Source organism: Pteropus medius, unplaced genomic scaffold, assembly GCF_902729225.1.
Source record: "Pteropus medius unplaced genomic scaffold, Ma_sr-lr_union100, whole genome shotgun sequence".
Taxonomy (NCBI): domain Eukaryota; kingdom Metazoa; phylum Chordata; class Mammalia; order Chiroptera; family Pteropodidae; genus Pteropus; species Pteropus medius.
Genome location: NW_024352785.1, coordinates 581,966 through 607,520, shown reverse-complemented (window position 1 = coordinate 607,520; position 25,555 = coordinate 581,966). Strand labels below are relative to the sequence as shown.

At 35.7% G+C, this 25,555-nt stretch overlaps 1 protein-coding gene across 23 annotated transcripts in view; it reads right to left on the bottom strand.

Annotated features, from left to right (window-relative positions):
- Window positions 1–25,555, bottom strand: part of PAM (peptidylglycine alpha-amidating monooxygenase) — a 221,986-nt gene that overhangs the window by 80,843 nt on the left and 115,588 nt on the right. For all 23 annotated transcript variants that reach the window (XM_039848359.1, XM_039848361.1, XM_039848365.1 and 20 more), the window contains 3 exons: window positions 17,344–17,431; window positions 5,410–5,495; window positions 3,924–4,007 (listed from right to left, as the gene is read on the bottom strand). In XM_039848359.1, the coding sequence (XP_039704293.1) occupies window positions 3,924–4,007; window positions 5,410–5,495; window positions 17,344–17,431 (258 nt within the window). The remainder of the gene's footprint in view (window positions 1–3,923; window positions 4,008–5,409; window positions 5,496–17,343; window positions 17,432–25,555) is intronic.

The window sequence follows — 25,555 nt, the reverse complement described above, 5'->3', positions numbered from 1 at the left end:
GCTTACATGGAGCTTTCATTTCTAATTAGATTACATTCTGTTTGCCACAGAATTTTGATTTGTAAAAAGAAGATTACATTTAAAAAAGAACTCATTCTGGCCTTCTAGAGTCCCAATCCTATCTCACCTTGGCCTCCTAGAGCCCTGACCCTTTCTTCATAAGGCCTTCAAGCCCCGGACTAAAGTGAAAAATCTCATCAGGTTACTGCCTGGCTGATAAGCACTCTGAGTGCCTACAGATTCAAGTCCCACCAAAAATATTTAGGGTCTGGTCCCTACTGTTCACCTCTCTTCTCATTTCTTGCCACTTCCCTCTTTCCGTTTCACACTCCAGTAATGCCAAATTACTACTCGTTCCTTGTGGACATGAGGCTTTTTACTTGTTATTCCCCTGTGTTGAAACCTTTGTCTTGACTGTGTCTTCCCCTTGCCCCTGCCTACATGGGGGCTTCTGATCTCCATTCGAATTCTTGCTCTGGTTCCATCTTCTAAGAAGCTTTTCACAGATGACATCCCCCTGTTCTGCCTTTCCACAGCTTTCTTATACATTTCTATTATTGCCTATAAACACCCTGTTTTTGTGCTTGTTTTTCCTGGTAGAATATACTGAAAGCCTTAGGGCAGTGAGATTACTATACCCAGCAAAGGTCTGACACTGTGATTGACATGGCATTTAATAAAGTTGGCTGTTTATAAATGATGTTTTTGCAGCTTCACATTCTGTGAAATTTCCAAAACAAACAAAAACCAAAACAAAACAAATATTTCCATGTAATCCACAGAACTCACTCTAAAATCACATTCAATCTTTTCCTACTAATAGAGATCACAGTCCAAGCATACCCAGTTGGTTTCAGGTTATATTCTTCTCTCTGATATTTGATCAATTCCAACAAATTTTAGAAGATATTTTACCTTCACTGTTGGTGCTTTATTGAAGAAAAGTCCTAAGTTTCTCACCTTTCTAAAATCTTCCCTGTGTAGAAAAGTGCTCATACTCTTAAGCCAAACATTTACCCATTTTTCAAAAGACTGCAGTAATTTCCTCATAATTATAGTCTGTTTCTGATTTACAATTTATATTCTTCAAATATCATCAATAGTTTTGACAACATTAAGTTCAAATCTTCACTGACATGAATATGATTATATATGGGTGTGTATATATAATACATACACAACATATATAATGTATTTTTAACCATTAAAATATATAATAGAATTATTTTCTACTTCCATGTACATCTGGAGATAAGTGTACAATCACAATATAGAAATTTTTTAAAGTCAAGTCACTCTTATAATAAATCAAATAGGGCATGTAGAGATATACATTAACTCCTCTTTGTCAAGAGAGTGTAAGCTGGAACGTGGCAGACTAATTGGCAGGTACTGAAGGATTTAACATAGTGTTTCTACTTGTGGGATTTAAAAGTATAAAGATAATGTTTTAAGATTCTAAAGGGAAAAAAATAACACAATTCCATCTTTCATGCTTATTGACTATGTTCTTTTTTCCCCCTTGTTCCTTATAATCCTTGGAAACATATAAGCATACATACAGCCTATATAAAATTTCATGATTAGTTATTTTTGTTGTTATAACATTTATTTAACTAGTTCTCTATTAAGGGACATTTGTTAACTTTCTGGTTTTCCATAGTAACAGTTAACAGTACATAAATAACTGTGGGTATGTAGCTCATTAAAAAAATGAAAAAAAAACAAAAAACAAAAAACCTCTTTTTTTTTTAAGAATAAAGCCTAGAGCAAGATTTTAATGTTCTATATGAAATGTATATATATAATATGGTAAAGTTGCTCCAAATACACTGCACTAATTTACAAAGCTCTCCAAACTATACCAGATTTATCCAAACCCTGGCAGTCCTGGGTATTATAATTCAATTTCTACTTCACCCCTAATTTAATAAATGTAAAATACTCTCTCATTGTTATAGTTGAGATTTGATATTTTCCCATGTGTTTATTTACTATTCTAAGCCATGTATAGCTTAAGGTACAAGATAATATCTAATACTACTGAATGAATTAAGTGAACAACATTTTTTGTTTATATTTTAATTATATTACGATAAGGTCTATGAATTACAAGACTAGCAATCTTTCTACCTCATAACTCACATATATCTTCTTTCACAAAGATGGTTCTCAAAAAGTGAAAAATAAAAAATTACTATAAAAGCTTCTCATCAGTCTCTTACAGTAAAAAATAACTATATTTATATATTAGATATCTAATTTTTAATTACATCTAGATTAAACAAATTACAAAACAAATTCCTCATCAGTAATAAATTAAATTATTACAATAATATATTTTAAAAACATTTTCCTAGGGCATCAGTGCAGGATCTCTTAGGAGGTACTACAAAGCTAAAAGGAATTAAGTCGAACAGTAAAGTCTAAGGTTCTACAAAGGAATATAGAGTGGGGAAAGGGGAGTATGGGGGTATGACCAGCTCCTTAGCTGTGGTGGTCAAGGAGAGCCTTCTTTACCTTTTCAGAAAAATTATAGTCTTCTCAGTGCTTTGGAAGTCAGCAGTCTTAGAATCTGCCTATTCCACTGATACCAACATGAGTAAATTTTTAGAGCAGATAATTTTTCTTTTTTCCTTAAATAGAAACATACATTCCTTTGTTTTCAACCATACCTTGCCTTAGCACTACAAACAGTTAACAACTTAAGATTAGATTCTGTACCAGAAATGAAAAGCTATTTATATATAACTCAAAACATACTTTTAATGCAAAAACAAGTTTTATTTGGAAGTTGGGGTCATGGGCTGGTCCACAGGAGCTTGTTTTATTGATAACATATCTGAGTGCAGTACTAATTATAATTTTTCAATTATATAAAATTATTCTTTCCAACATCTTTTTCCAGAGGCAGATTGCTTTATTGTCCCAGTCTTGAATGCTGAGAATCTATGGAACCTTTCACCACATGAGGTGCTTTCAGCAAAGGCCCCAGAGAACATTTCATAGGCAGAGATGGACATATACTTTTAGATTTATACTTTTAGATTTAGTTGGGGGTAGAAAGCTAATGTGTCTGGAGATGGAAATGTACCTGGTTAGTTAATAGAAATATAATGTTAAATTAGAGAACTTGGGGGAATATGTGTAAATCAGCAAGACATACTATAAAAGCTGACAAGCTAAGAAGACTGCTTAATGTTTATACTCCAGTGAACACAAGAGTGTGAACCTGGAATAAATGCAGTTGGATTTTGATAAGTGCAGCAGAAGGAATAACAAGCACCACTCCCGGTTGCCTTGGGAATGAGGTTCCTTCCTCATGTTAACGATTCCGTAATAAGGAAAGGAGCATTTAAATGAACAGCAATCAAGAGTAGAGCAACAGGTGTCTAGGGCAGTGCTTAGCAGTGGGTGGCTAAGGAGTGGGTGGTTTCTGCATTAGTGCAGTGGACAATGGATGAGTTCATGAAGTGCAACTATGCTTTATCGATAAAGCATTGACATGAGCCTGAGTGTTTGAGAACTCCTGGTACTGCAAAATTTGTTGACTCTCCCAAGGGATTGCTTATAGCAATATAAATAAATTACTTGTCTCCTACCCTGACAATGCTGCCTGGAAGGAATCCCTTAATAGCAGCAGGTAGATAAGATACTACATTGGAAAGCCGAAGAACCTTAAACTCAGCATAGGAGAAAGCATGGTAGGATGCATAAGAGAATATATGCATAAGAGAATACATCCTTCAAAATAAAAGTTGTTTCCTCAATAGACCCAAATTAAAAGAAACAAAAGTAGTTGTTTCCTAGTGGGCCAAGGTTGCAGTCAAGTCTTCATGTTTTTATGTGGATAACAGCTAGTACATATATTTTAAACACTATAGTACGGAAAGTATGCTTAGTTCCACCATTTTAAAACTTACCTCTAAAAGCACTAATATCCCCATAGTGTACTTGTAGTACAAAGTATTTACTTCCAGTCTCTCCTCCAACTCTGAATCCAACACCTAAAGATTTACAAAAAAGAAAAATTAATATTTTAGAAATGGAAATCTAAAATGAGCCTAATCTCAGGTTGCTGATCAATGAAATCCAAAGGGGAATAAAATAGCAAGTCACATATGAAATTATGTTATATGAAAATAAATTAGGCATTTACTGAAAATTTCTAATTTACTCTATCATAGATTCTTCTCAAAGCTCTGATAGAATTCTATACATAGTTCCCACTTCAGAACTAGAGTAATCAGTTACACTTTAAGAGGACAATTCACTCATTTTGAAAGAAACAGAACAAAGCAAAACAAAATTCTGTCCTTCAGTATATGACAGATATATATATATATACCCATTCTTTAATTTTGTTTGTATATATTCATGTTCATTTATATTTTCTGATTGAATATAGAAAATAGACTTCTTAGGAGCATCTTAGAGAAATTACTTTTCTTTCCACATGAAAACAGGTATCTGCAAAAATCTCATTGAGGAAACCATTACAAACTAGATCACAAAGTCCAGTATGCCAATAAATTTTTGGAGTCCAAAGGGTTCCTAATAGTCATATTATTAATAGAGTTTCCTAGTAAGCTAAAAAAAAAGTCTGTAGAAAAAATATTTATAGGTGGAAAAATTTTTTTTGTGGAGAAATATTTTTTTTCTATCTGTTCTACTAATGAATTTTTAAAATGTCAACAAATCTATGATAGACCCCTTATTAGTTTCCAAACTTGTTTAGTAGTGGTGGCCTGGTCAACTATAGAGAGGATTCTGAAGCTCACTGAAGCAAAGTAAAACAGACACTGGTTAGAGATGACGTGAGTTAGAGAAGCAAGAGAGAAAAGTGCTTCTTCACAAGACACCATCCCCAAACCCTGGCCGACCTATTTCGTAACAACTGTACATTCTCTTTGATATTAAGAAACATTCAAGTAATAAAAGAGAGTCTGGTAATTCACTTACATATAGGAAGCTATGAACAGTTTAGAGGTGAAGTCAGAAAGCCAACTGAGGTTTGGCATCACATTAAATACCCAGGGTCCAGGACTATAAAGAATAAAATCTGTTTGCTGAAACAGCAATTTTTTTCTTTCCTAGCTCTCTTGGCTAATGAAATGCTCCTGCTGTCAAGAACCAATGTGCCATAGGCCAAAGGTGGCTTGAGGTATACTTGGTTGTTTTCTATCTAAACTGCTGTGTGGGAAAATTACTTACCAAAGAGATGCAGAGAAAGAGTAACTACCTAAATGAGCTTTTCAATACAAAGCAGATTATACAGGTATTTTGTAGTGTGAAATTGCAAAACAGAACACTGTCAACAACTGTTGGAAAAGATGTATAATAAAAAGTACTTTGGAATCAGAAATTACGCAGCTTAATATGAAAATATCCAAGAGGCCTTAGATATACCTTTGGGGAGTCTGGTAGGGGGAGCATTTCTTGCCCAGGCATAAAGAATATTGGCTTTATCTGTACAGGTTCCTTCATCACAAAACCTGAAGAAAAAAAAAGTAGCTATAAATGAATATTTAAGTAGTAAAATGCTATAAATCACTCACCATGAGGGGGAGGGTAGGAAAAACACTTGAAAGCAAAATAAAATAATACATTAAAATATTAAAATAATACATTAAAGCAAAGTAAAATAATACATTAATATATATTAATGGTAATACAATATATTACCATTGTTGTCATATCAGCTTTAAGATCCTAATAAAGAATAGTTTCCATGTGAAAAAAGCACATATAAAAGGAGATTTTTTTTTTTTGGTTGTTTCTTATCCAAAGTAAAACAGTCCTCTGTGGTAGAATATAATTTCTAGTTCAATATGTTCACGTGTGGAGTGCACACTATGTAATTAGGTAGAAAAATAAGCATTGCATAGAGAGTCTGTATAAACCAAAGTTAACGCCAAGGAAATTTAGAAGTGAACCAAAAGAAATCTCTCACCTTTCCCCTTCGGGGATCAGTGTTACCAATAAGTCTTTGGCTGCTGCGACAAACAGTATGCACCGCCTACCCTCAGTGTGGTGAACAATACAAACCTATCCCACTTAAGGGGTTCTTGGTGTTAGATGTTTGTGACTTTTTTTTAAGTTTATGAATACTCGTTGTGTCACAAGTTATGTCATGTCGTGCAAGTCAATCTTACAGAACCTCAGTTTTCTCTCTTGTAAGACAGAGATAGTTATACTTACCTCACAGAGTTATTCTGTAAGTCAAATGAGACATAAGTGAAAGCACTTTACAGACCTCAAAGCATTATATCAGGGTAAATGCATTATTTAACAAAACATTTACGTTGTCTAAAGATTCACTGTTGAGAGTCAGTGTTAATGGTGAAAGAAGCACAGGCAGAAAGACATATCTAATCCCAGAATCTCCCCTAACAGCTGTATATCTTGGGCATGTCTGTAAGCCCTAGAAGGCCCTCTCTGTATGAACACCTCTCTGATAGGGCGGTGGTGGTGTTGTGTGTAAGGCGCCCGGTACGGTAACTGGCACATTGGTACCTACATTGGCAGATCCAATCTCATAAACGGTAAGCTGTCTGAAGTTAAAACCACATAGTTTTAATTTTTTCAATTTATACTATACCTTTTAGTTTGTTCTGTTATAGAATTGGATTGGTTCAAAACTCCATTAGGTGACATTTTTATGTTGCTTTTATATATCTGTGTTTTGGAAAATTGGCACTGAACAAGGTCAGAGTCAGGAGTTTAAGCAGATCTGAAAGAGTTGAGGACTATCAAGGACAGGAGCAAACACAGCTTCTTGGGCAGCAGGTTGGCTCACAGAGGGGAAAATGTGTGCCGCCCATGGCCTTGAAGGGAAGAGAGGGCAGAGTGTAGTGGCTTCCTGAACAGGTTAGAAACTGAGGCTAGAAACCTGGATAACAGCCAGGTCACAGATAAGAAAACCACTGGTAAGAAATTCCTTCTCAAAGGAAGGGACTAATGTGTTTCCTGCTTATAGAAAGAAATGGGGTCAGAGAATAAGCAGTAAGTGCAGACTAATGTTACCCATTTGAATACAGGGGTGAGGGACCAGGAACCAGGAGGTCTCCATAAGGTTATGTTCAGCAAATATTCTTGCTTCTATTAATCAGATTGAAAAGAAACTGGGTAATGTGCAATGTAAAACATATCTACCAGTGGTTTCTTACTGTTCACTGTCAAGAACAATATACTTATTTTGAAGGATCATTACCATGTGAGACTTGTGCATTGAGCCAAATGTCTGTGACATCCTTGTGCCAAGTGTGTTAAAAGGCTTATGGTATTGGACGGTGCCCAAAAGCAAAATTTTCCTTCTTGGCCTCATGCTATAATGGTTTAAGAAATAAGATTGTCAGGTATGATGAACTTCATATCTCACTGCTGTCAGCTACTAAAATTTAAAGATCTGGGTGGCAATTTTCATAGCTTTCAACAAAGATCATAAATATACAAGTGCCTAACATACAGGTGATGATAATGTTAGGTTAAACAAGATAATTATTTCCTCTGACGCAGAAGTCAATTTAGCGTTGAATAGAAAGAACCAGAATGAAATATAACAGAGAAAACTGGTTTAGTAAATTTTTCTAAGCTACAGATTCAATTATGTCACTCTCCAGCAAAAAATCTTTCAAATATTTCCCCAAAACAACATCACAATAAAACCCAAACATTGTAGCCATAAGGCCTTTCATGCTCTGGGATTTGGTTTTATCTCCAGGAAAAAAAAAAAAGCAAAAACCTTTTTAGTCATGTCAAGTTGCCATCAGTTTCTAATCTTTCTCTTCACTACTGTTCCCTATGCCTGGAATACCCCTTCCCAAACTCTCTGACAAATTTGTCCTATTCACCTTCTTGGGAAGCTTTCTCTGATCTCTACCCCATCCAACTTCCATTCTTTAACCACAGCACTCATCCTACCTATCAGGTTATTTATCTCCTCTTCAACCACACTGTGCACACTTTGAAGTGTGGGGTCATATCTTTCACCCTGTCCTTCCAACACCTGCAGCCCTGCCAAGCATTTAGTAAATAATCAAGCAATGTTTGGCGAAGTTAACTTCAAAGTATGTTTTTAACTTTTCATCTACAAACACTTAAAGAATTGAATTGGCTAAATTTTATTGTATTATCAAGTATAATAATTTTTTAAAATTTCATTAAGAAGTTTTAACTAAAAAAGTAACAATAAATTTGAATTATTACTTGCCTGGTATTTTGTACAAATCGGCTTATATTCACTCTCACAAGAACAATGCAATTAGGTCATACTTTAGAGATGAATAAGCTCAGAGAGTTTAAGTGACTGCCAAAAGTCACACAGTGAAGCCATGAGTCAAAGCTCTGGCTGTCACATTTCCTTTTATCTCAATTTGAGACTCATTTACAGGCAGTGTACAAATTATATGAAGATAAGCTTTGATGATTACTATCATATCTGAACTAAGTTGCAACTCGTAAATGCAACTCTAAAATAAATTCTACATAAGTTCTCCGTCTTATCCACAAAAAGACAATGATTTTATATTTAATTCTCTTATCAGGTCTAGTAAAAGAAGAGCTTCGAAGAAAAACTTTGGTTTAATTTTTAAAATTGTTTTATGATTTTTTAAAGAATGTATTAAGCTCAAGACTGAGTAAACAATGACTTACTGGAGGGAACTGGGATATTGAAACTAATCCAAAAACAATGAGTGAGAGGACAAAGAGAAGAGGAAAAACAAGAGGCTGAGCAAAATGGATCCTATGATGGACAACACAAGATTGTGGTAAAGAGCAATGGGACAAAATCCCTGCACCTTTTCATTTTAAAATTTCCATTTCTCGTAAAATGAACACCAGGATAAAGTCGATATTGTGTATATCGACTTTCCAAAAACAGTTCTATGAAAATAGGATTTTTACTATCTTTATTAATAAGAAGAGTCCTAAAGCTGGGAAGCAATGTAATCCTTGATCAATGACTATTGTAATTTCAGGCCTCATCAACCAGGTTCCTTATTCTTACAGCAGCTTCTCCTAAAGGTTCCTCCAGATTAAGTCAATTAATTGTGAAAAGATTCTCAGAGCTCCCTTGTGGTTTCTTAGTAGTCACTGCAAAAATGATGAGAATTAACATTTGAAAATAGAACTACTCTGGATGCCTGAACCTTTGCTATAGAACCTTTTCACCTCTAATCCATGGGGAAACCATTCAGATGGCCTGAATATTTTCAGACTATGCCAAGAACTGAGACGTGCTAGCCTGTCATTTTGAATTATCCAAATAAAGCATGATTGACTGTTAAAGTACTCTCTTGCTGAATCTGTTAAAGGCTATTTAAAATCCAAGGTTACTCAGGGAAGATCAGAACTGATAACTCATTTCTTTTTTCGGCTAAAAAGAATTTTTAAAAAATTGTCAGGCCCTCAAGTTAAGTCTGTATGGCTTTCAATTCCAATTTTTAATGCATTAAGTATCTAAAAGAACCATAGGAAAATTAATCCGAAGTTAGAATGTTTCTTTAAGAAACAACATAAAATCAATGGCATATGTGGAATGTCCTTACCTTTCAAAATTATATCCAGTGAGTCAGGTATTCAAATTTCATTAACTGCTCTATAAACCCACAGAATATATTTCCCAATTTGGACAAACTATGTGAATTTCAATGTAATAGTTATGTATTAACATAGTAATGAGCAGGATATATAATGGGAAAGCTAAACAAGGAGTGATTAAAAAGCACCAGCCTGATAAACAGTGCCATGGTATCCATACCCTACACCACCCATGAGATTAGAGAGGCAGTAAAGTCTATAAGAGCAGAAGATGTGTCTCTTTGGTCCACACCAAACTCTCAGTGCCCAACAAAGGGCTTGGCTCATAGTGGATGGTTAATAAATATTTTATTAATAAATGAATAAGGATAATAACTACCATTTATTAAATATTTCTATGTACCAGGCACTGTACCAAGCACATTACTTACATCCCCTCACTCTTCATTATGGCCTGATTAGGTGGGATTAATAATCCCAATTTACAGATTAGAAAACAGTTCAATATAAGTTAAACAATTTAACAAATGTTTATTATGACTATCAAGTAGTAGAGTTGAGATTTGAATAAAAAATGCTCTGATTTCAAAGTTCTGGTTCTATGTTAAATGTTAGAGTACTGTCACTATAATATTGCTATTCTGTTCAACATAAATACTAGTCTTATGAGGTAAAAAATAATGTTCGAAATTATGTAATGTTTGTTACTGTTGAAACTGTCAAAACGGTTACAACGATGACATTCTATTTTATTAAAGTTGACACTAGTCTACTAGGAATTGGTCAATTGCTAAAGAACTCCTATCAATATCTCTAATCCAGATACTTAAAAATAGCTAAGATATACAATCGTTGGTTACTAGAAGTTAGAACAAGATTTCATGTGTATTTTAATGAAGATCTTTTATACTATCCTGATATGCAATACAATATGAATCTATTACAATATTAAAGTAGAATAAGAAAATGAACACAATTAATTTTAGCCTAGCAAAAATCTGTCTAAACTTTACTACTGCACTCAAAGACACATTTTACAGTGCTCAGAACAAGGGAAAGGGTAGATTTTTAAAGACTGTTATTTTTATTTATACTGACAAGACTGTTATGTGTATTTTAACTTTAGAAGTTTGTTAGGCAGAAAGAAACAGGGGATTGCAGAAGACACACTCGAACTTGCTGCACTGTGTAGAGATGACAGATAGCTAGGATATGGACAGGATCATAAAGGCAGCATATGCAAATACCATTTTCAACCAAAGAATCATTATCATCATGAAGGAGGCAAGGAAGCTTTAGTAATAGTACCCTAAAATACAAACAAACAAACCCATTTAAATGAGTAACCAAGCAGGGAACCCTAAAAAACAAACAAACAAACCCATTTAAATGAGTAACCAAGCAGTGTGTGTGTGTGTGTATTGTGTATACAAATACATATACATATATATATATCCACGCACATATATACACACACACACACACATATAGATATATGTTTATATATGTATGTGTGTGTATACTTATATATATGTGTGTTTGCGTGTGTGTGTATGTGTGTGTGTGTGTGTGTGTGTGTATGTTTTAGCTATTTTCTTTCTCCTCATCAGCATCCATAACCCTGTGGAGACACCGGCATTTAAAAAAACACAGCATGTTGGTAACAAACGGTAAACAGCTGAAAGGGGTTGAAGCTAAAGCTTCATAGGATGGTAAAGCACTAGCCCTTTTGCTAGAGAATGATTCCAAGTTAGAACAGTTGTAAATAGCCTCATTTAACCACCTGGGATTCTTCTTTTCAAAAAAGGTCACTCTGTAGAAGCCATTTTTGATTGGTAAAGAGAAGTTGGTCATAAGCCTCATTAGAAATAGTTTTCAAATCAAATATTAATTGCTAAGGCTAAACATAATTTTAGCTCTGCGTAGATCACACCAAATTACAAAGGATACATAAGAAGCCCATTCACTTTAATCACCAAATATTGTGAACATGTGATCTTGGGGTTTGAAGTCATAAATTGCTTTAAAGCCTTAAGTCCTGTGCTCAGCAGACTAAAGATGCACAAGCCTATACAATCTCACATTACAAAAAGATAGTGCTCCAGAATTACCCCAAATGCCAAAACAATTTATATGAATAAAATATCATAATTTTTAAATCATAAAACTCTGTAGCTAACCACTCATTATGTTTAAAAATTTTATCATTAGAGTAAATAGAAAAAGTATTCATAGAATAGATCAATGCAATATTTCAATTTCCAAGATTTCCTAATATCATGTTTTAGTAGAGAGCAGTAATAAAATTTTTATATCTAAATGACCCAGTTTTCACCACCTCATTTCCTCACTGACCCAAAAGAGCCCCAAAGAGCATCTGCTCACTTATGGCTCCTATTCAGCCAATAAATCTAGGGAACTTAAAATGCTACGCTTTGAAGTAAGTATGCAAGCACAACTAAGGCCCAACAAATCACACTATTGCTCTTTGCTCCAATCTTGGTCCTATTATTTTCTGTCGGTCCCTAGATATTTTAATTGTTTCCTTTAAAAGCCTGGTAATAAAGTATGAAGGTTACGTTTGACAGGTACTGTTGCCTTCTTTACATGGGCCAGCAGAGCTGCTGCTTTTGCATTAGCTGGTCCTCATTTACATCCTCGAGAGGTATGTTAATTGGGAATTGAGCACCAAGCCCACTCTAACTATAAAGGGACCACCCTACAGTATATTAAAAGGTTCACGTCGATGTATGTAATTTAAATGAACATGCATATAATTAACTAGGCACATTACCAGTGTGAGCTGCTAATTTGGAATGAGACACAAAAGACTAGAATATGTGTAGAGGAAAAAACTTTAAAATTAAAATGACTACATAATGAAAACTGCTTCATGCTGTGTCTACTATTTTCATGTAAACTTATTATAACTGTAAATATATTTTAATGAACAGTAGAAAGAGGCAATTACAAAGAGCAAAGGAGGCAGCACAACAGAGAAACATCATCAGAATAGCTCTTTGCCTTCATATTAAAAGTGCCGCCTGAAGACAAGGGATGAATTATAACTTCATAATTTCAGGGGGAAAATGTTTATTTTATTAGAGACACAGACCTATTTGCCAACCTGGTGGCAATAAAAAATAGGACACCCGAGTGAAAGCGGGGAAATCCTCGCTAACCAACAAAAAAGAGGAAATCTGAGTTTGATGTTGTGGTGTTAAAATATCCTATTAGCTTTTTTCTTCTTTCATTAAAACAGCTTTGTATTCCCATAAAGATTTCCCCAGAGTGCGAATGAATTCTTAATATTCTTAAGGATCAAAAACCATTATAGGTATCATAACCAAAAATATATGTGAAAGTTTAGAAATATTAATTTAAGTACTGTCTGTGTCTTAGAAAAACTGAAGAACAGATGCACATCTGTAAATGAGTGTGATAAATTCCTAGACTTAAACGTTTTAGAAAAACAATGCAAAGCTATTGACACTGATAGATTTTTGCTCCTAGTATCATAATTTACGTGGGATGATAAGAGGCTAAGCAGCTGGAAAACATCCCATCTCCAGGGCTGAGTCTGTGTGGCACTGGAGGTAGGGGGCAGAGGATGCTTTTGCGAAGCAACTGAGAAGTTAGGCCCATGAAATATCCCGTGAGCTCTAATTCTTTAAAGATGCATGGATTTTGCTAAATATTGAGGGGTAAAAGTCTATTCCATCTTTAAAATGGAGAGTCAGTCTGGATTGAGGAAGTCAGAGTCACTAGAACAGTTCTACATAATCCATATCACCCAGTTTTCATACTGAATAGACTATATATTGCATTATATCTATATAGATATCTTTAGAGATATAGATATAATACGCATTATCTCACTTTTAAATGTTAGATGAAGACTCTGGGCTTGGTTAAAGAAGATGAATATCCCAGACAAGAAAAAGCTAAAGTTCATCACCACCAAACCCATATTACAAGAAATGTTAAAGGGACTTCTTTAAGCAGGAGGGGAAAAAAAAGATCAAAATATGTATAATAAAATGGTAATAACCACATATCTATCAACAATTACTTTAAATGTAAATAAATTAAATGCTCCAATCAAAAGACATAGGGTGGCTGAATGGATAAGAAAATAAGACCCTTACATATGCTGCCTATAAGAGACTCGCTTCAGATCAAAAAACACACACAGGCTGAAAGTAAAAGATGGAAAAAGATACTTCATGAAAATGGAAACGAAAAAAAAAGAATCTAGGATAACAATACTTATACCAGACAAAATAGACTTTAAAACAAAGGCAATTAACAAGAGACAAAGAAGGACCCAGTAATTCCACTTTGGTTATTTATCCAAACAAACCCAAAACACTAATTTGAAAAGACATATGAATATATATGTTCATTGCAGCATTATTTACAACAGCCAAGATATGGTAGCAACCTAACTATCCATCTGTAGATGAATGGATAAAGAAGTGGTACACACTTCCTGTAATCTGCTGTTGATTCTCTCTAACGTATTCTTCATATCAATTATTATAGTCTTCATTTCTGACTAGTTCTTTTTTATGTTTTCGATTTCCATTTTTATGTTTTTTATCTCTTTGTTAAAGTTCTCACTGAGTTCATCTACTCTTCCTCTAAGTTCCTTGAGCATACTTATATCTAATGTTTAAACTCTGCATCTGATACATTGTCTCTATTTTGTTCAGTTATTTTTCTGGAGCTTTGTTTTGTTCTTTCATCTGGGACAGGTTTCTTTGTTTCCCTATTTTGGCTGCCTCTCTACATTTGTTTCTATGTATTAAGTAGAGCTGCTACTTCTCCAGGTCTTAGAAGAGTGTAGTAGGTGTTAGGGGATCCAGCGACACAGTCTTCCTTGGTTACCTGAGTTGAGTCATTTGATGGGTTGTGTGTCCCCTCCTGTTGTTAGTTGAGCCTTGGTTGCTATTTGCACATCACTGGGAGGGATTGGCCCTTGGGCTGATTAGTTATGAGGACTGGCTGGTGAAAGGCTGACCCTACTGAGCAGGATTCACTTTAGCAGGGCTCTGGAGCCTGCCCAGTCTGCACTTTGGATATGTCATCCTTGGATGCAGCCCTGGGTGGTACTTCAGCTCAGGTAGAAACTGGCCACTGGGCATGCTGGCTGCAGGGCCTCCTGGAAGGAGCCCTGACATAGGCCAAGTTCAGCCACACCCTGTGCCCTGCCCAGGGCAACCAGGCAAGAGTCACCAAGCAATCCACAGATGGCCACCGCCCATGCTGGACTTAAAGGTGCCTCAAGAGGCCAAGCGAGGAACCACAGCTGGCTGCCTCTAGTGCTGGACTTGGAGCTGCTCAGCAAGAGGTATGGGGCATGCTGAGGCCAGATGCTGCTTGTTTGGGTTTTGTGAACCTTTGAGAGGTTTTAGGAACGTCCTCAGCATGAGACAAGACAGGATATTTGTATGGAAAAGCCACTGGAGGCAGCTTGAGTGGGCTTGCAAGTTGGGAGAAGTGGTGTCTCAGAGAATTACAAGGACAGAGCAACCAGTGTTAGCCAGGGTGATGGAGACTCAGATAGGGTGGCTGCCTGTGTCTGCAAGCTGGAAGGGGAGAGGGCTCAACAAAGAGAGAATGGATTCTGCTAGCACATCTGTCTAGAAGAAAGTTGCTCCTCCAGCCCTCTCCCTGAAGCCAGACAATTCAGTTCCTACCCATATGACCCTGGCATTTTTTGAGCAGCTGCCCCAGCACTAGAGCTCAGAGTGGGTGAATCTGTCAGTGAGAAAGTCCATGCGGGCTCTTTAAGAGAAACGTCTGTGACTTCTGCAGCCTTCTGTCTCACTCAGCCACAGTCTCTGTTGGTTTTCACAGCCAGAGGTTGTGGGACCTCTCTCCTGGCACTGGAACCCTGGGATGGGGGCGCCTAGTGTGCGATTGGAAACCCTTGCTCATTCGGGTGGACCTCCGCAGCCAGAGATATCCCTTCTGATTCTCAACTGCCACACACGGTTATGGGACCAGCCTAATTAGCATCTCCATCCCTCCTACCAATCTCGAGATGGCCTCTTCTGTATGTCCCAATTGTAGGACTTCTGTTCAACTAGACTTCAGGAGACTCCCATTGATGGTTGTTCTGTACTTTAGTTGTAATTTTGAAGTGGTTGTGAGAGGAGGTGAACATAGCATATCTATTAAGCAATCTTGACCAGGAGTCCTAGACTTAGATAATTTTATATAATTTTTCTTAACAATTAGAACTATAACATTTAAGTGATGTTTAATTTTTTTCATTCATTCTTTTCAACCAAGGTTAAGCTAAAGCAGATTTTTAATGTTCGCATCACTTCTAGCTATTTTTACTCATTTTAATCCAAAAGTAAATTTTGCTAATTTCAGAAGAAAAAATTTTAAAACATAAAAACCAAAGAATGTGATTTGCTGAATCAGATTCAGAAAAGCTGTCAGAGAATTATCTTTTAATCTCAAAATTTTATTTATAAAAATTTACTGAAGAGCAAACACTGGAATGTTGATAGCAAAGGGTATTAACTATGATTTGCTGACTCTATTTTTACATAAACCCAGTAATGTGAGTTGGGTTCCTATGTGATATGCCCCTTTCATCAAATAACTTAAGCCTGTTAACAAATGCTTTGATGATACTTGGTCCATGGAGATTTCCACTAACTGCTCTGTGCTTTTAACAGTTCCAAATACATATTACAATTGTTTATTATAAAAATGACTAGAAAGCAGTTGCTGAGTGTGTCTCTCATCAGCCTAATGAATATTAGGATGCATAGAGAAAGGTCTATCAGTCTATGTGATTCTACAGAAACAGGACCGCTGAGCAGATCTCTTCCCAATGCAAAGTAAAACACACTAGTCATTCTGCACTGTTAAATATGTAACGGTGACTCTGGCTCTTGGTGCAAAATATGAGGCTAAAATGCAGTTATTTTCAAAGTTCACTGATCTTCACGAACACTAAAGAACAAAATGAAAGAGAAGATCTCAAACCATAATTATGCTGTAAACTTCTAGGGGTGGAAAATATATCTATTTATCCTAGAACTTCCCAAAGCATCTGCTGCAGTTCTGGCATATAACAAACATTTAATAGATGTTTATTGCTTATTCATGACATGATATTAAGACTCACCACACTGATTAGAATAAATTCTAAAACTGCAACAGTTACTTAAATAATGAAACACAGTGTGATGAAACGGAAATAACTTTGGATTTGGAACCATACAACCTAGGGTTCAATCTTGGTTTGACACTAAGCAGCTGTGTTACCTTGAGCAGGTTACTGAATCCCTCAGCTTCGGCCTCCTTGCATGTAAAGTGGGAGTAATAATACCTGTTTTGCAGAGACGATAGGATAGAAATGAAATGGTGTATACAGACCATCTAGCATGGCATCTGGGATAAAAGAGTGCTCAATGAACCTAGCCATGGTGCTCTTTGGGTTGAATTATGAACTTAGAAAAATAAACATCAAATATCCATTTTGTAAATTTTCTTTCTTTTCAAGCTGTGTGCACCTTGGCACACTATGACAACAGACATATATATTTTTGAGTCAGTGTCAAAGACTGATGGATGTGCTCCAGAGCAGACCAAATAACTGTGTTAATCAAAACATGACAACCACTTGATGCAAAAGAACAATGTCCTTTTCTAAAAAAGAAATAGTTTGCTTATTTATTAACCAGTTGTGAAATACTTGCATAGATGGACTCTATACTTATAAAAACACACATTTTCTACACCCGTTTAAACTATGAACCTGTTGTCCCTTACCAATAACTTCCAGTGGACGAAGGCATATTGCATCCAAAAAGTAACATATGATGAACAGTATCCATGCTGGCACGAGGTTTGAAGTCAACTGTTAAGAGAAAATAATACATGAATGTGAATACAAGTTATAGGTCTGTGCACAAATGTCACGAGAGACTGCAATATTCAACAGTTTGAATAGCTGTATACCAAAGATATTTTGATGCTCTTAGGATAGAGTGCCCTGGTTATACAAATTCTTATTCCTTAAGATGAACATGATTTGATTAATTTCGTAGAATAGTAAACTATTACATAACAAAAAGAGAAAATAATAATTAGTAGGCTGAAACTACACATACACACACATACACTTTTTAATGCAAGACTCCTTTTATAGCGATGAAAGCATTATGTGGGTATAAAATGAAAGCTCTAGGCTATATATTCACAGTATATTTCCTTCCAGATTTCAGTAGAGTGCTTAGTAACATAAAACACTGTACAACACTGCACTGAAACAGAAACCATGGTGAGTGGTCAAAACATGAACAAAAGGATTCATAACACACATTTATAACTATCTTAAAATAACGGTAGTCACTAGGACGTGATTCAGAGAAAAAATTTATTAGAAAAGTCTAAATATATCTTTACAAAGATACTGAAATTATGGTCCTTGATGAGCACTGTGCACTTGTTAAAGAAATACTGAAATTTACACAATGTCATTTCTTTTTTTCCTAATAATAATGGTTGAAAGACATGAAAATAAACAAAAATCAGTTTACAGGTAAAACAAAGAAGAAAATCAAAGATAAGTATGCCATTATTTATGGTTAATACTGAGGACAAGCTCAGTATTTTCTGGTTAGTGTTTGGCTCATCGCCTTTCATCAGCATTCAAAATGCTGTCTTATCTAGTAGTTTACAAGTCACCTTTACACATAAAAATGCTAAAAAGCCTAAAATGATCTTAAGTCATAAGCGTGTGTAAAACTGCACCTTTTAGTTTTTTATGTCTGTTTGATAAAGTTAATAAAGCATTGTTCATTACTAAAATATGTATCTAAGACATAAGTATTTATAAAATAAAAATGTTCTACCTCAAACTATAGCACCATGACTTCAAAGTGTGGTTGGTCACAAAACACAGGGCACCTACTATTGCAGGGTTTCCACAACCCACTGAACCATAGACTGGTTTTGGGATGTGTCGAGTAAACCAGGAACCGGGCCACATAGCTAGGGGTGAGTGGCGGGCACGTGTGCAAGGCCTCATCTGCATTTGCAGCCACTTCCCAGTGCTAGCTTCGCTGCCTCAGCTCCACCTTAGATCATCAGGTATTAGATTCTAATAGGAGCACTGGTCCCTGGTGCCAAAAAAGTTGGGGACTACTGTACTGTGGGACATCTCTTCTCACAACTTACAGGGAATATAAAATTCTTTTAATTCACTAAACATAATTTAAAGCTTAAAAATAAAATCACATCTTGAGATTTTCATATCACCATTTAAAAAAACTAACAGAGAATGGCTGGAAAATGGACTTGCTATAACCTGAGGCTTTGTTTTTTTCCATTACGAAAGAACACAGTGAGACTAGGAGATTGAAGAAGATACTTAGACGGAAAGAATCTATTGGAAGTTACGACAGTTCACAAATCATAGAAAATCATATTGTTACCAAGCCTTAGTTTGTTAGCAAGAGAAATAGAAGAAAAATGAAGGATTCTATCTCCATAGACCGACTCTCAAATTTAATGCAGGATCTCTTTCCTCCCTTCCAGGATCTTCTCAGGGGTTTTTTCATGGCAGAAGAAAAACTGAAAAAGCTCTCAGGAGGGTTTTATTTGTCTTTCATTCACTTAAATTTATTTTGGTATATGATACAATTTGTTTCCTTATGTTCATTTTTATCAAATGGCTTATATCACTCTATGGACTTTTATAACTTTTTGGTATGAATGTACCTGACTTTTTTTTTTTTTTTTAAATCTCTCTGCCAATCCATGAGGGATTTGTCAAATAAGAGGCTGACTCTTCTGCTTTTTCAGAACCTATGTAGATGATACTACACTTCCCATTCTCCATAGATTCTTTTATGATGGGTAAATTACATTAATAGTTTTCTTAAAATTGAATCATTTTAGGAATTTTTGTATTGAACCAAGTTTTGTATTGAGCCAAGTTCATTTTATCAAGAATTAAATTCACAAAGATATATGTACTCCTATTTACTGCAGCATTATTTGTCATAGCCAAGACAAGGAAACAACCTAAGTATCGATTGATGGATGACTGGATAAAGGTGTGTGTGTATGTATACATAATGGAATACTACTCAGATATAGAAAAGATGAAATATTGCCATTTGCGACAACATGGATGAATCTTGCGAGTGTTGTAATAAGTAAAATAAGTCAGATGGAAAAGGACAAAAACTATATGATTTTACTTATATGTGGAATATAAAACAAAAAGTAACAAACTAAGAAAACAAACTCATAGATACACACAACAAAATGGTGGTTACCAGAGGGGAAGGAGGAAGAAGTAGGGCATAGTAGGTAAAAGGGGACAAATAATGGTAACGAAAAGAACTAGACTTTGAGTGGGGAGTACGCAATTGAGTACACAGGTATCAAATTATAATGTTGTACACCCGGAAATTGAATAATGTTATTAACCAATGTTACCCTAATAAATTTAATTTAAAAACATGTTAGAAGCAAAAGAATGTGAGTTTGAGATGTTAGTTAAAACTCCAGGTGGAAATATCCATCATATTATTGGAATTATGTGACTCTCGTTCAAGAAAGAGGTCAGAGAATTACATATTTGGGAATCATTCAAAAACTGAACCCTGGAGTCATGAGGGTGGACAAAAGCACCAAAGATGAAAGTAAGAACCACAAAGAAGGCTCAGGACAAGTTTTAGAAAAGCCCTGAGCTGTCAAGATCTGTGTAGGAGACCCCACCAGTGTCTTTTTTATATTAATGCACTGTGTGTACTGCTGAAAAACAAGGTAAGCAAAATTTTGGGAAAAGAGTGGGCTAGCATTAAATTTATAAAATAAAATCTTAATAAGCAAAAGACTCAGGTAAGAACAGAGAGGAAACCTGTTGCGAGAGGAAGAGATCACAAACAACACACAATGTCTGCAGCTTTTCATTTGGAGGGAAAGTCAAATGTTTTGCCTGGATCTTCTAACTGTCCTTTGTAAAGGGCCCAAATTATTCAAAGCATAACTTCCCTAGATACTTTCTGATTTTTTTTCTCTCCCTGACATACTATTTTAAGAACCACTATTTGCTCCACACTGAACTCTTATGAGATATGTGTTTAATTTTAGTTTCTGTATTAAGAAATGTAGGGGTTCAGAATGAGCCCCAAGACGTGCCTCAGTGATACTACTGGATTATTTGAGCTAACGGCAACTGAGACCCTGCAGGCTCAAGAGAAACTTCTGTTCTCTCTCCTTAACTATCTAGAAGAATTTAAATTAGAAGCCTGGCCCATGATAAGAGTTAAAACTAGAAATGACTTTTTACCTATCTACATGGCAGGAAAAACTAATAATTACTGAACGTGTGCTCTCTCTGTAATTACCTTCTGAAGCCCTAAGGTGCATACCCTCATCCCTAGCTCAGAATGTCTTATATACCACAATTTCCCTTTCCATATCTAAACTTCTCATGTATGTGGGGTCTCTGACTCTCTCTTGAATGTGGTTCATACACACACACACACACACACACACACACACACACACACATAATTAAATTTGGATATTTTCTCTTCGTAATCTGTCTCATGTCTATTTGATTATTAAACCAGCTAAAGAACCTTGAGGGCAGAGGAAAGTTTCTTTCTCCCCAACAGAAACAAATCAATATCATTAAGTGGTAGTAAAAAATGTCCTCAGAGTTCTCTCTCACAAAAACTTACTCTCATTGACTCATATATTCTCCTTCAAAAACTCAAGATCTAATTTAAATGCTAAGTAAATTATTGGTACAAAGTGAAAACAAGCAACTGACTTTTTCATATCCTAAAGAAAGAGTACATTGAAGTATTTATATTGTTATAGCTCAAAGTATAATTCATTGCAAGCCGAAATAAAAAATACCTCCCACAAAAAGAATGTCAAATCAAAAGGTAAATCTAAAACAAAGAGTAGATGCCATAAAATAAAGCAGGGCTTAGACAATTTCATTAAAGGGCTTGCGGTGTGGAGGGGTCAACTGGGAAAAGCCTGGCTGACAGGCTCATTTCCTAGGTTTGCTCCATTCCTACTTATTATGCCTGGCTGTGCAAAACAAGATCCCATGTCTAGTAAATAAGAATGAGGTCCACTAAGCACAAGATACACATATGAGTAGGCTGGAGATTTCAACACTATGTAAAATAGAATATGGAAAAATATTTTAAAATTATATCTTAAAAGAAACCTCCTCTTCTTGTTTTTTTCCTCCCATCATACACCAAAGAAATAAAGGATCCGAGGGGAAGAGAGCTGGAGGATAATAATGAAAACAACTGAATTTAAGTGTGTGATTCTGACAGGCAGAATAAACACAGGCAGCCTTGGGATGGTGACAAACAGGCAAAAAACACAGCCTTGTGAGAATGCAAGGGAATGATATATCTGATAAGATTAAAAGTGCCACTGACTCTTCTAACTCAATAATAAGATGACAGTTGCTTAAGTGGAAATGGTACTTCAGTCTCAATGGGTGTTAACAGCTCAGATTGCCTGATAGGAAAATTCTGAAGGCAGGTAAGTGTGAATAACTCCTGGACTCAAATACTTTTGAAAGACTAAGATTCTAGAAACAGTGACTCAAACACATTAATTAAAGGAACTATGATGATACTGAATGTGCACAGGTTGAAGGATTTCTCAAAGGATAATGTCATCTGAAGTGAAAGACCTGAAAGTATATGTGTGGGCAACATATTGAGTGAAGAGATAACTAGGTCTATTTTCTAGAGTTCTAAGGAAAATTTGTTCTCATTGCAAGAAGCTGTTGGTGATTTTTTGGTCAGAGTACTATCGGGGCCATTAAATACACTATGAATGTGACCTAGGAAAGAATTTCATTTAGCATTTGGCTTTCTCTCTTTTTTTCCTTTCCGAACAGATATTCATGCCTGCTTGTCAAATTTTGATGTATCTGCCTGATCCAGGATGTAAAAGCCTTCAAAGAACTTACACAGCCAAGTGAAGGAGGTAGTGATTAAGGAGATATCCATGTACATATAACCAACCCTAAATTACCACTGAAAATGGGAGCAACATCGTTTTTAGCAAAAGATAATGCAGAAGAGAAATACGATAGACTCTGGATAATTAACCTATGAATAAAAAATAACTGATTTGCAAATGCAAGTTTAGATCTCCAGAACTTAGGCATTCTAAAACTGTTGTCTGTATATATCATTAGAGATAATCATTGTTAATTTCGTTTCTTCTTTTCTCCCAGTAACAGTTTTTTTCTCCCAATAAAGTTTATTTTGTGTACTGTGGGTATTTTTACATGTTACCAAAGAATTTTTGTTAACGGTATTTTTCACTTGGTTTTGTGCATAGTATTACCTACAGAGTTTGTTAAAAATACAGGCACCCAGGGTCAGTCCTAGATCAGTCTTGCCCCTTCTCTCATCAATATCTTGTTTAAATCCCCAGAGGTCCTTTCAGGCAGGTGTATCTATGAAAAGTTTCCCTGGTGAATGACCGGTGACTCTGACTACAATCAATATTTTTAGTGGCTAGATATTTTGTACCATGTGAGTGTACTCAGAGTTAGTTAACTCATCTCAGCTTGGACTACATTGTACTTTTAAATGGTAAAAATGATCTCTTTTAAAATAAATGTATAAAAAGAGTTTCTGAAGGTAAAAGTTACTTGAGCCTTTAGAATTGGTTTATTAAAAGAGATCATTGGACCTCCGCATTACCTTATGCAATTTTAGCTGTATCACCTAAAATTGTTTTAGGGCTGGCCTTCTGAACCACGCTTCTCTTGCTCAGGCCCGCTGCCATGTCTGGAAGTGTACTTTCCCTTCTAATAAAGTTTTTCTTTTCTGCCTTCTAACAAAGCTTTGCTTTTCTGCTGTAAAAATAAATAAATAAATAAATAAATAAATAAAATAAAAAATAAATAGAATTGTTTTAGGGCTGAGGTCTGAAGCAGGCATACATATGGAGTCTCTGGTGCATGTCAGTGGCAGAGTCACTATTCTAATATTGCTAGTGCTTTCAAGCCATAATTAATACTGAAAGAATAGAGAGGTGTTAAATTCAAGAAACAATAATGTAAAAGAATTGTTATAATTTTTAAAAAGTTTCAGGCCCCCAGACCTTAATATCACTCCCATAAACATTTCATTATTTCCAAAAAAAACCCAAAGATTATATTTCAAAAACCATTCATAGGAACTGAAGATAATGCTCTAAATTGTAATTTAAGTGTAGGATATGATCAACCTTTATGTTCATAATATTGCAGTGGAGCCAAAAGGTTCAGAAAAATGTAAAGCTCACAGCAGTACAATCCATTTGGCAGCATGTTAAAAACCCACAGCAATGGCATATTATATTACCTTCTGCCAGCTTCCCGCATAACCATAAAGCAATTCTACAATAAAATAAAGACCTTTTGCTTGAACTTTTTTAATCAGATAATTTAATAGAGAAATTGTCATTAGCTCTAACTAGCATGGACAAGGCTGTACAATTCAGAAAGGATCCTTAACATACTTTACAAGGACTTTATGATACTGTTGCCAAATTAACCAAGAAATAAGACACCTGAGCAAGCCAACAAATTGAACACAAATTAAAAATGAAGCAATCCTTACCTCTGAATAAAGGAATTCTAGCACAAAAAAGAATTCAACTTCAAAATGATATACCTTCCCAAACTGAACTTTTTGGTATATGCCAGAACCAATCAAATAATCAATAAATACACTTTATCACCGAGGCTATGCGAGATAAAATAGCATAAGCTTCATTAGGCCCCGTTTTTGTAATATCACTCCTATAATACTCCCCAATTAATTTCCTACAGATTCAAACCCATATCCTCCTCCTTGCCTTTTCAGGTCATGCATAATATTACAACAGGCTCCTAGCCCACCACGTTCTCAACATAACAACCCCAACCTCCACTCTGCACGCTCATCAGGCAGCCTTCCTTACTTAATGGCCACAACCACTAACATTTACTGAGGGCTTACCCTGTGCCAAGCTCATTTACTTCTCACAACAACCCTGTGAGTCTGGTCTTTTTCCCTCCACACAGATGAGCCTGAGGAGAGAGAAGCTGATTAACTTGTCCACATCCATGCAGCTAGCATTGGGGAGACTCTAACTTGTGCCCAGTGTGGCCCTTCACTGCTTATACTGTTGGCCACTGGAATACTCTCCTCTCCTCTGCAGATCCAAATAGACCATCTTCCCAGATCCAGATAAAATCTTGCCTATCTCTCTCATAAAATTTTCTCTGACTAGAAAAATTCATATTGATCTTAACAGAGTTGGCCACTGAAGTCGTCCCTCCTGAAATAGCTGAAATGGCTACTTCAGAATGACTGTCCGAACACCACAAAACCCTCACCACTGAAGGACATTTGCACATCAATTCTGATTCAAACCTGGGCTTTCTTAATTGGCCATTTTACTGAGGATGGGGTGGTGGTGGCATTTTGACATTACTACATTAAAACAACTACATCAATACGTTGGTTACATTGTGTGTGTGTGTGTGTGTGTGTGTGTGTGTGTACACACAGAGAGAGAGAGAGAGAGAGAGAAAGAGAGAGAGAGAGAGAGAATTGACATAGAACATTATATTAGTTTCAGGTGTATAACATAATGATTCATTATTTGTATATATTGTAAAATGATCACCACAATAAGTCTAGTTAATATCTATCAGTTACTTTTTGATAATCTTTAGATGTATCTAACTAAAGACATTCCTGACTCTCGCTTTACAAAATATAATAAAATGGCTCCTACTCCTACTATTCCATTTTTTATTACCTGAGAAAACCCTGAGGTTTCTTAGGAGTCATGTTGGAAACATGAGTATTTGGGTGATCGGAGGATAGAGGACATTCAAAATCACTCTGAGGCAGGGTATACAGCAGCAGCTTCTCCATGATTAGGATCAAGCAAATTAGGTTTTGTCTACTCATCAGAGACCTCAAGTATAGTG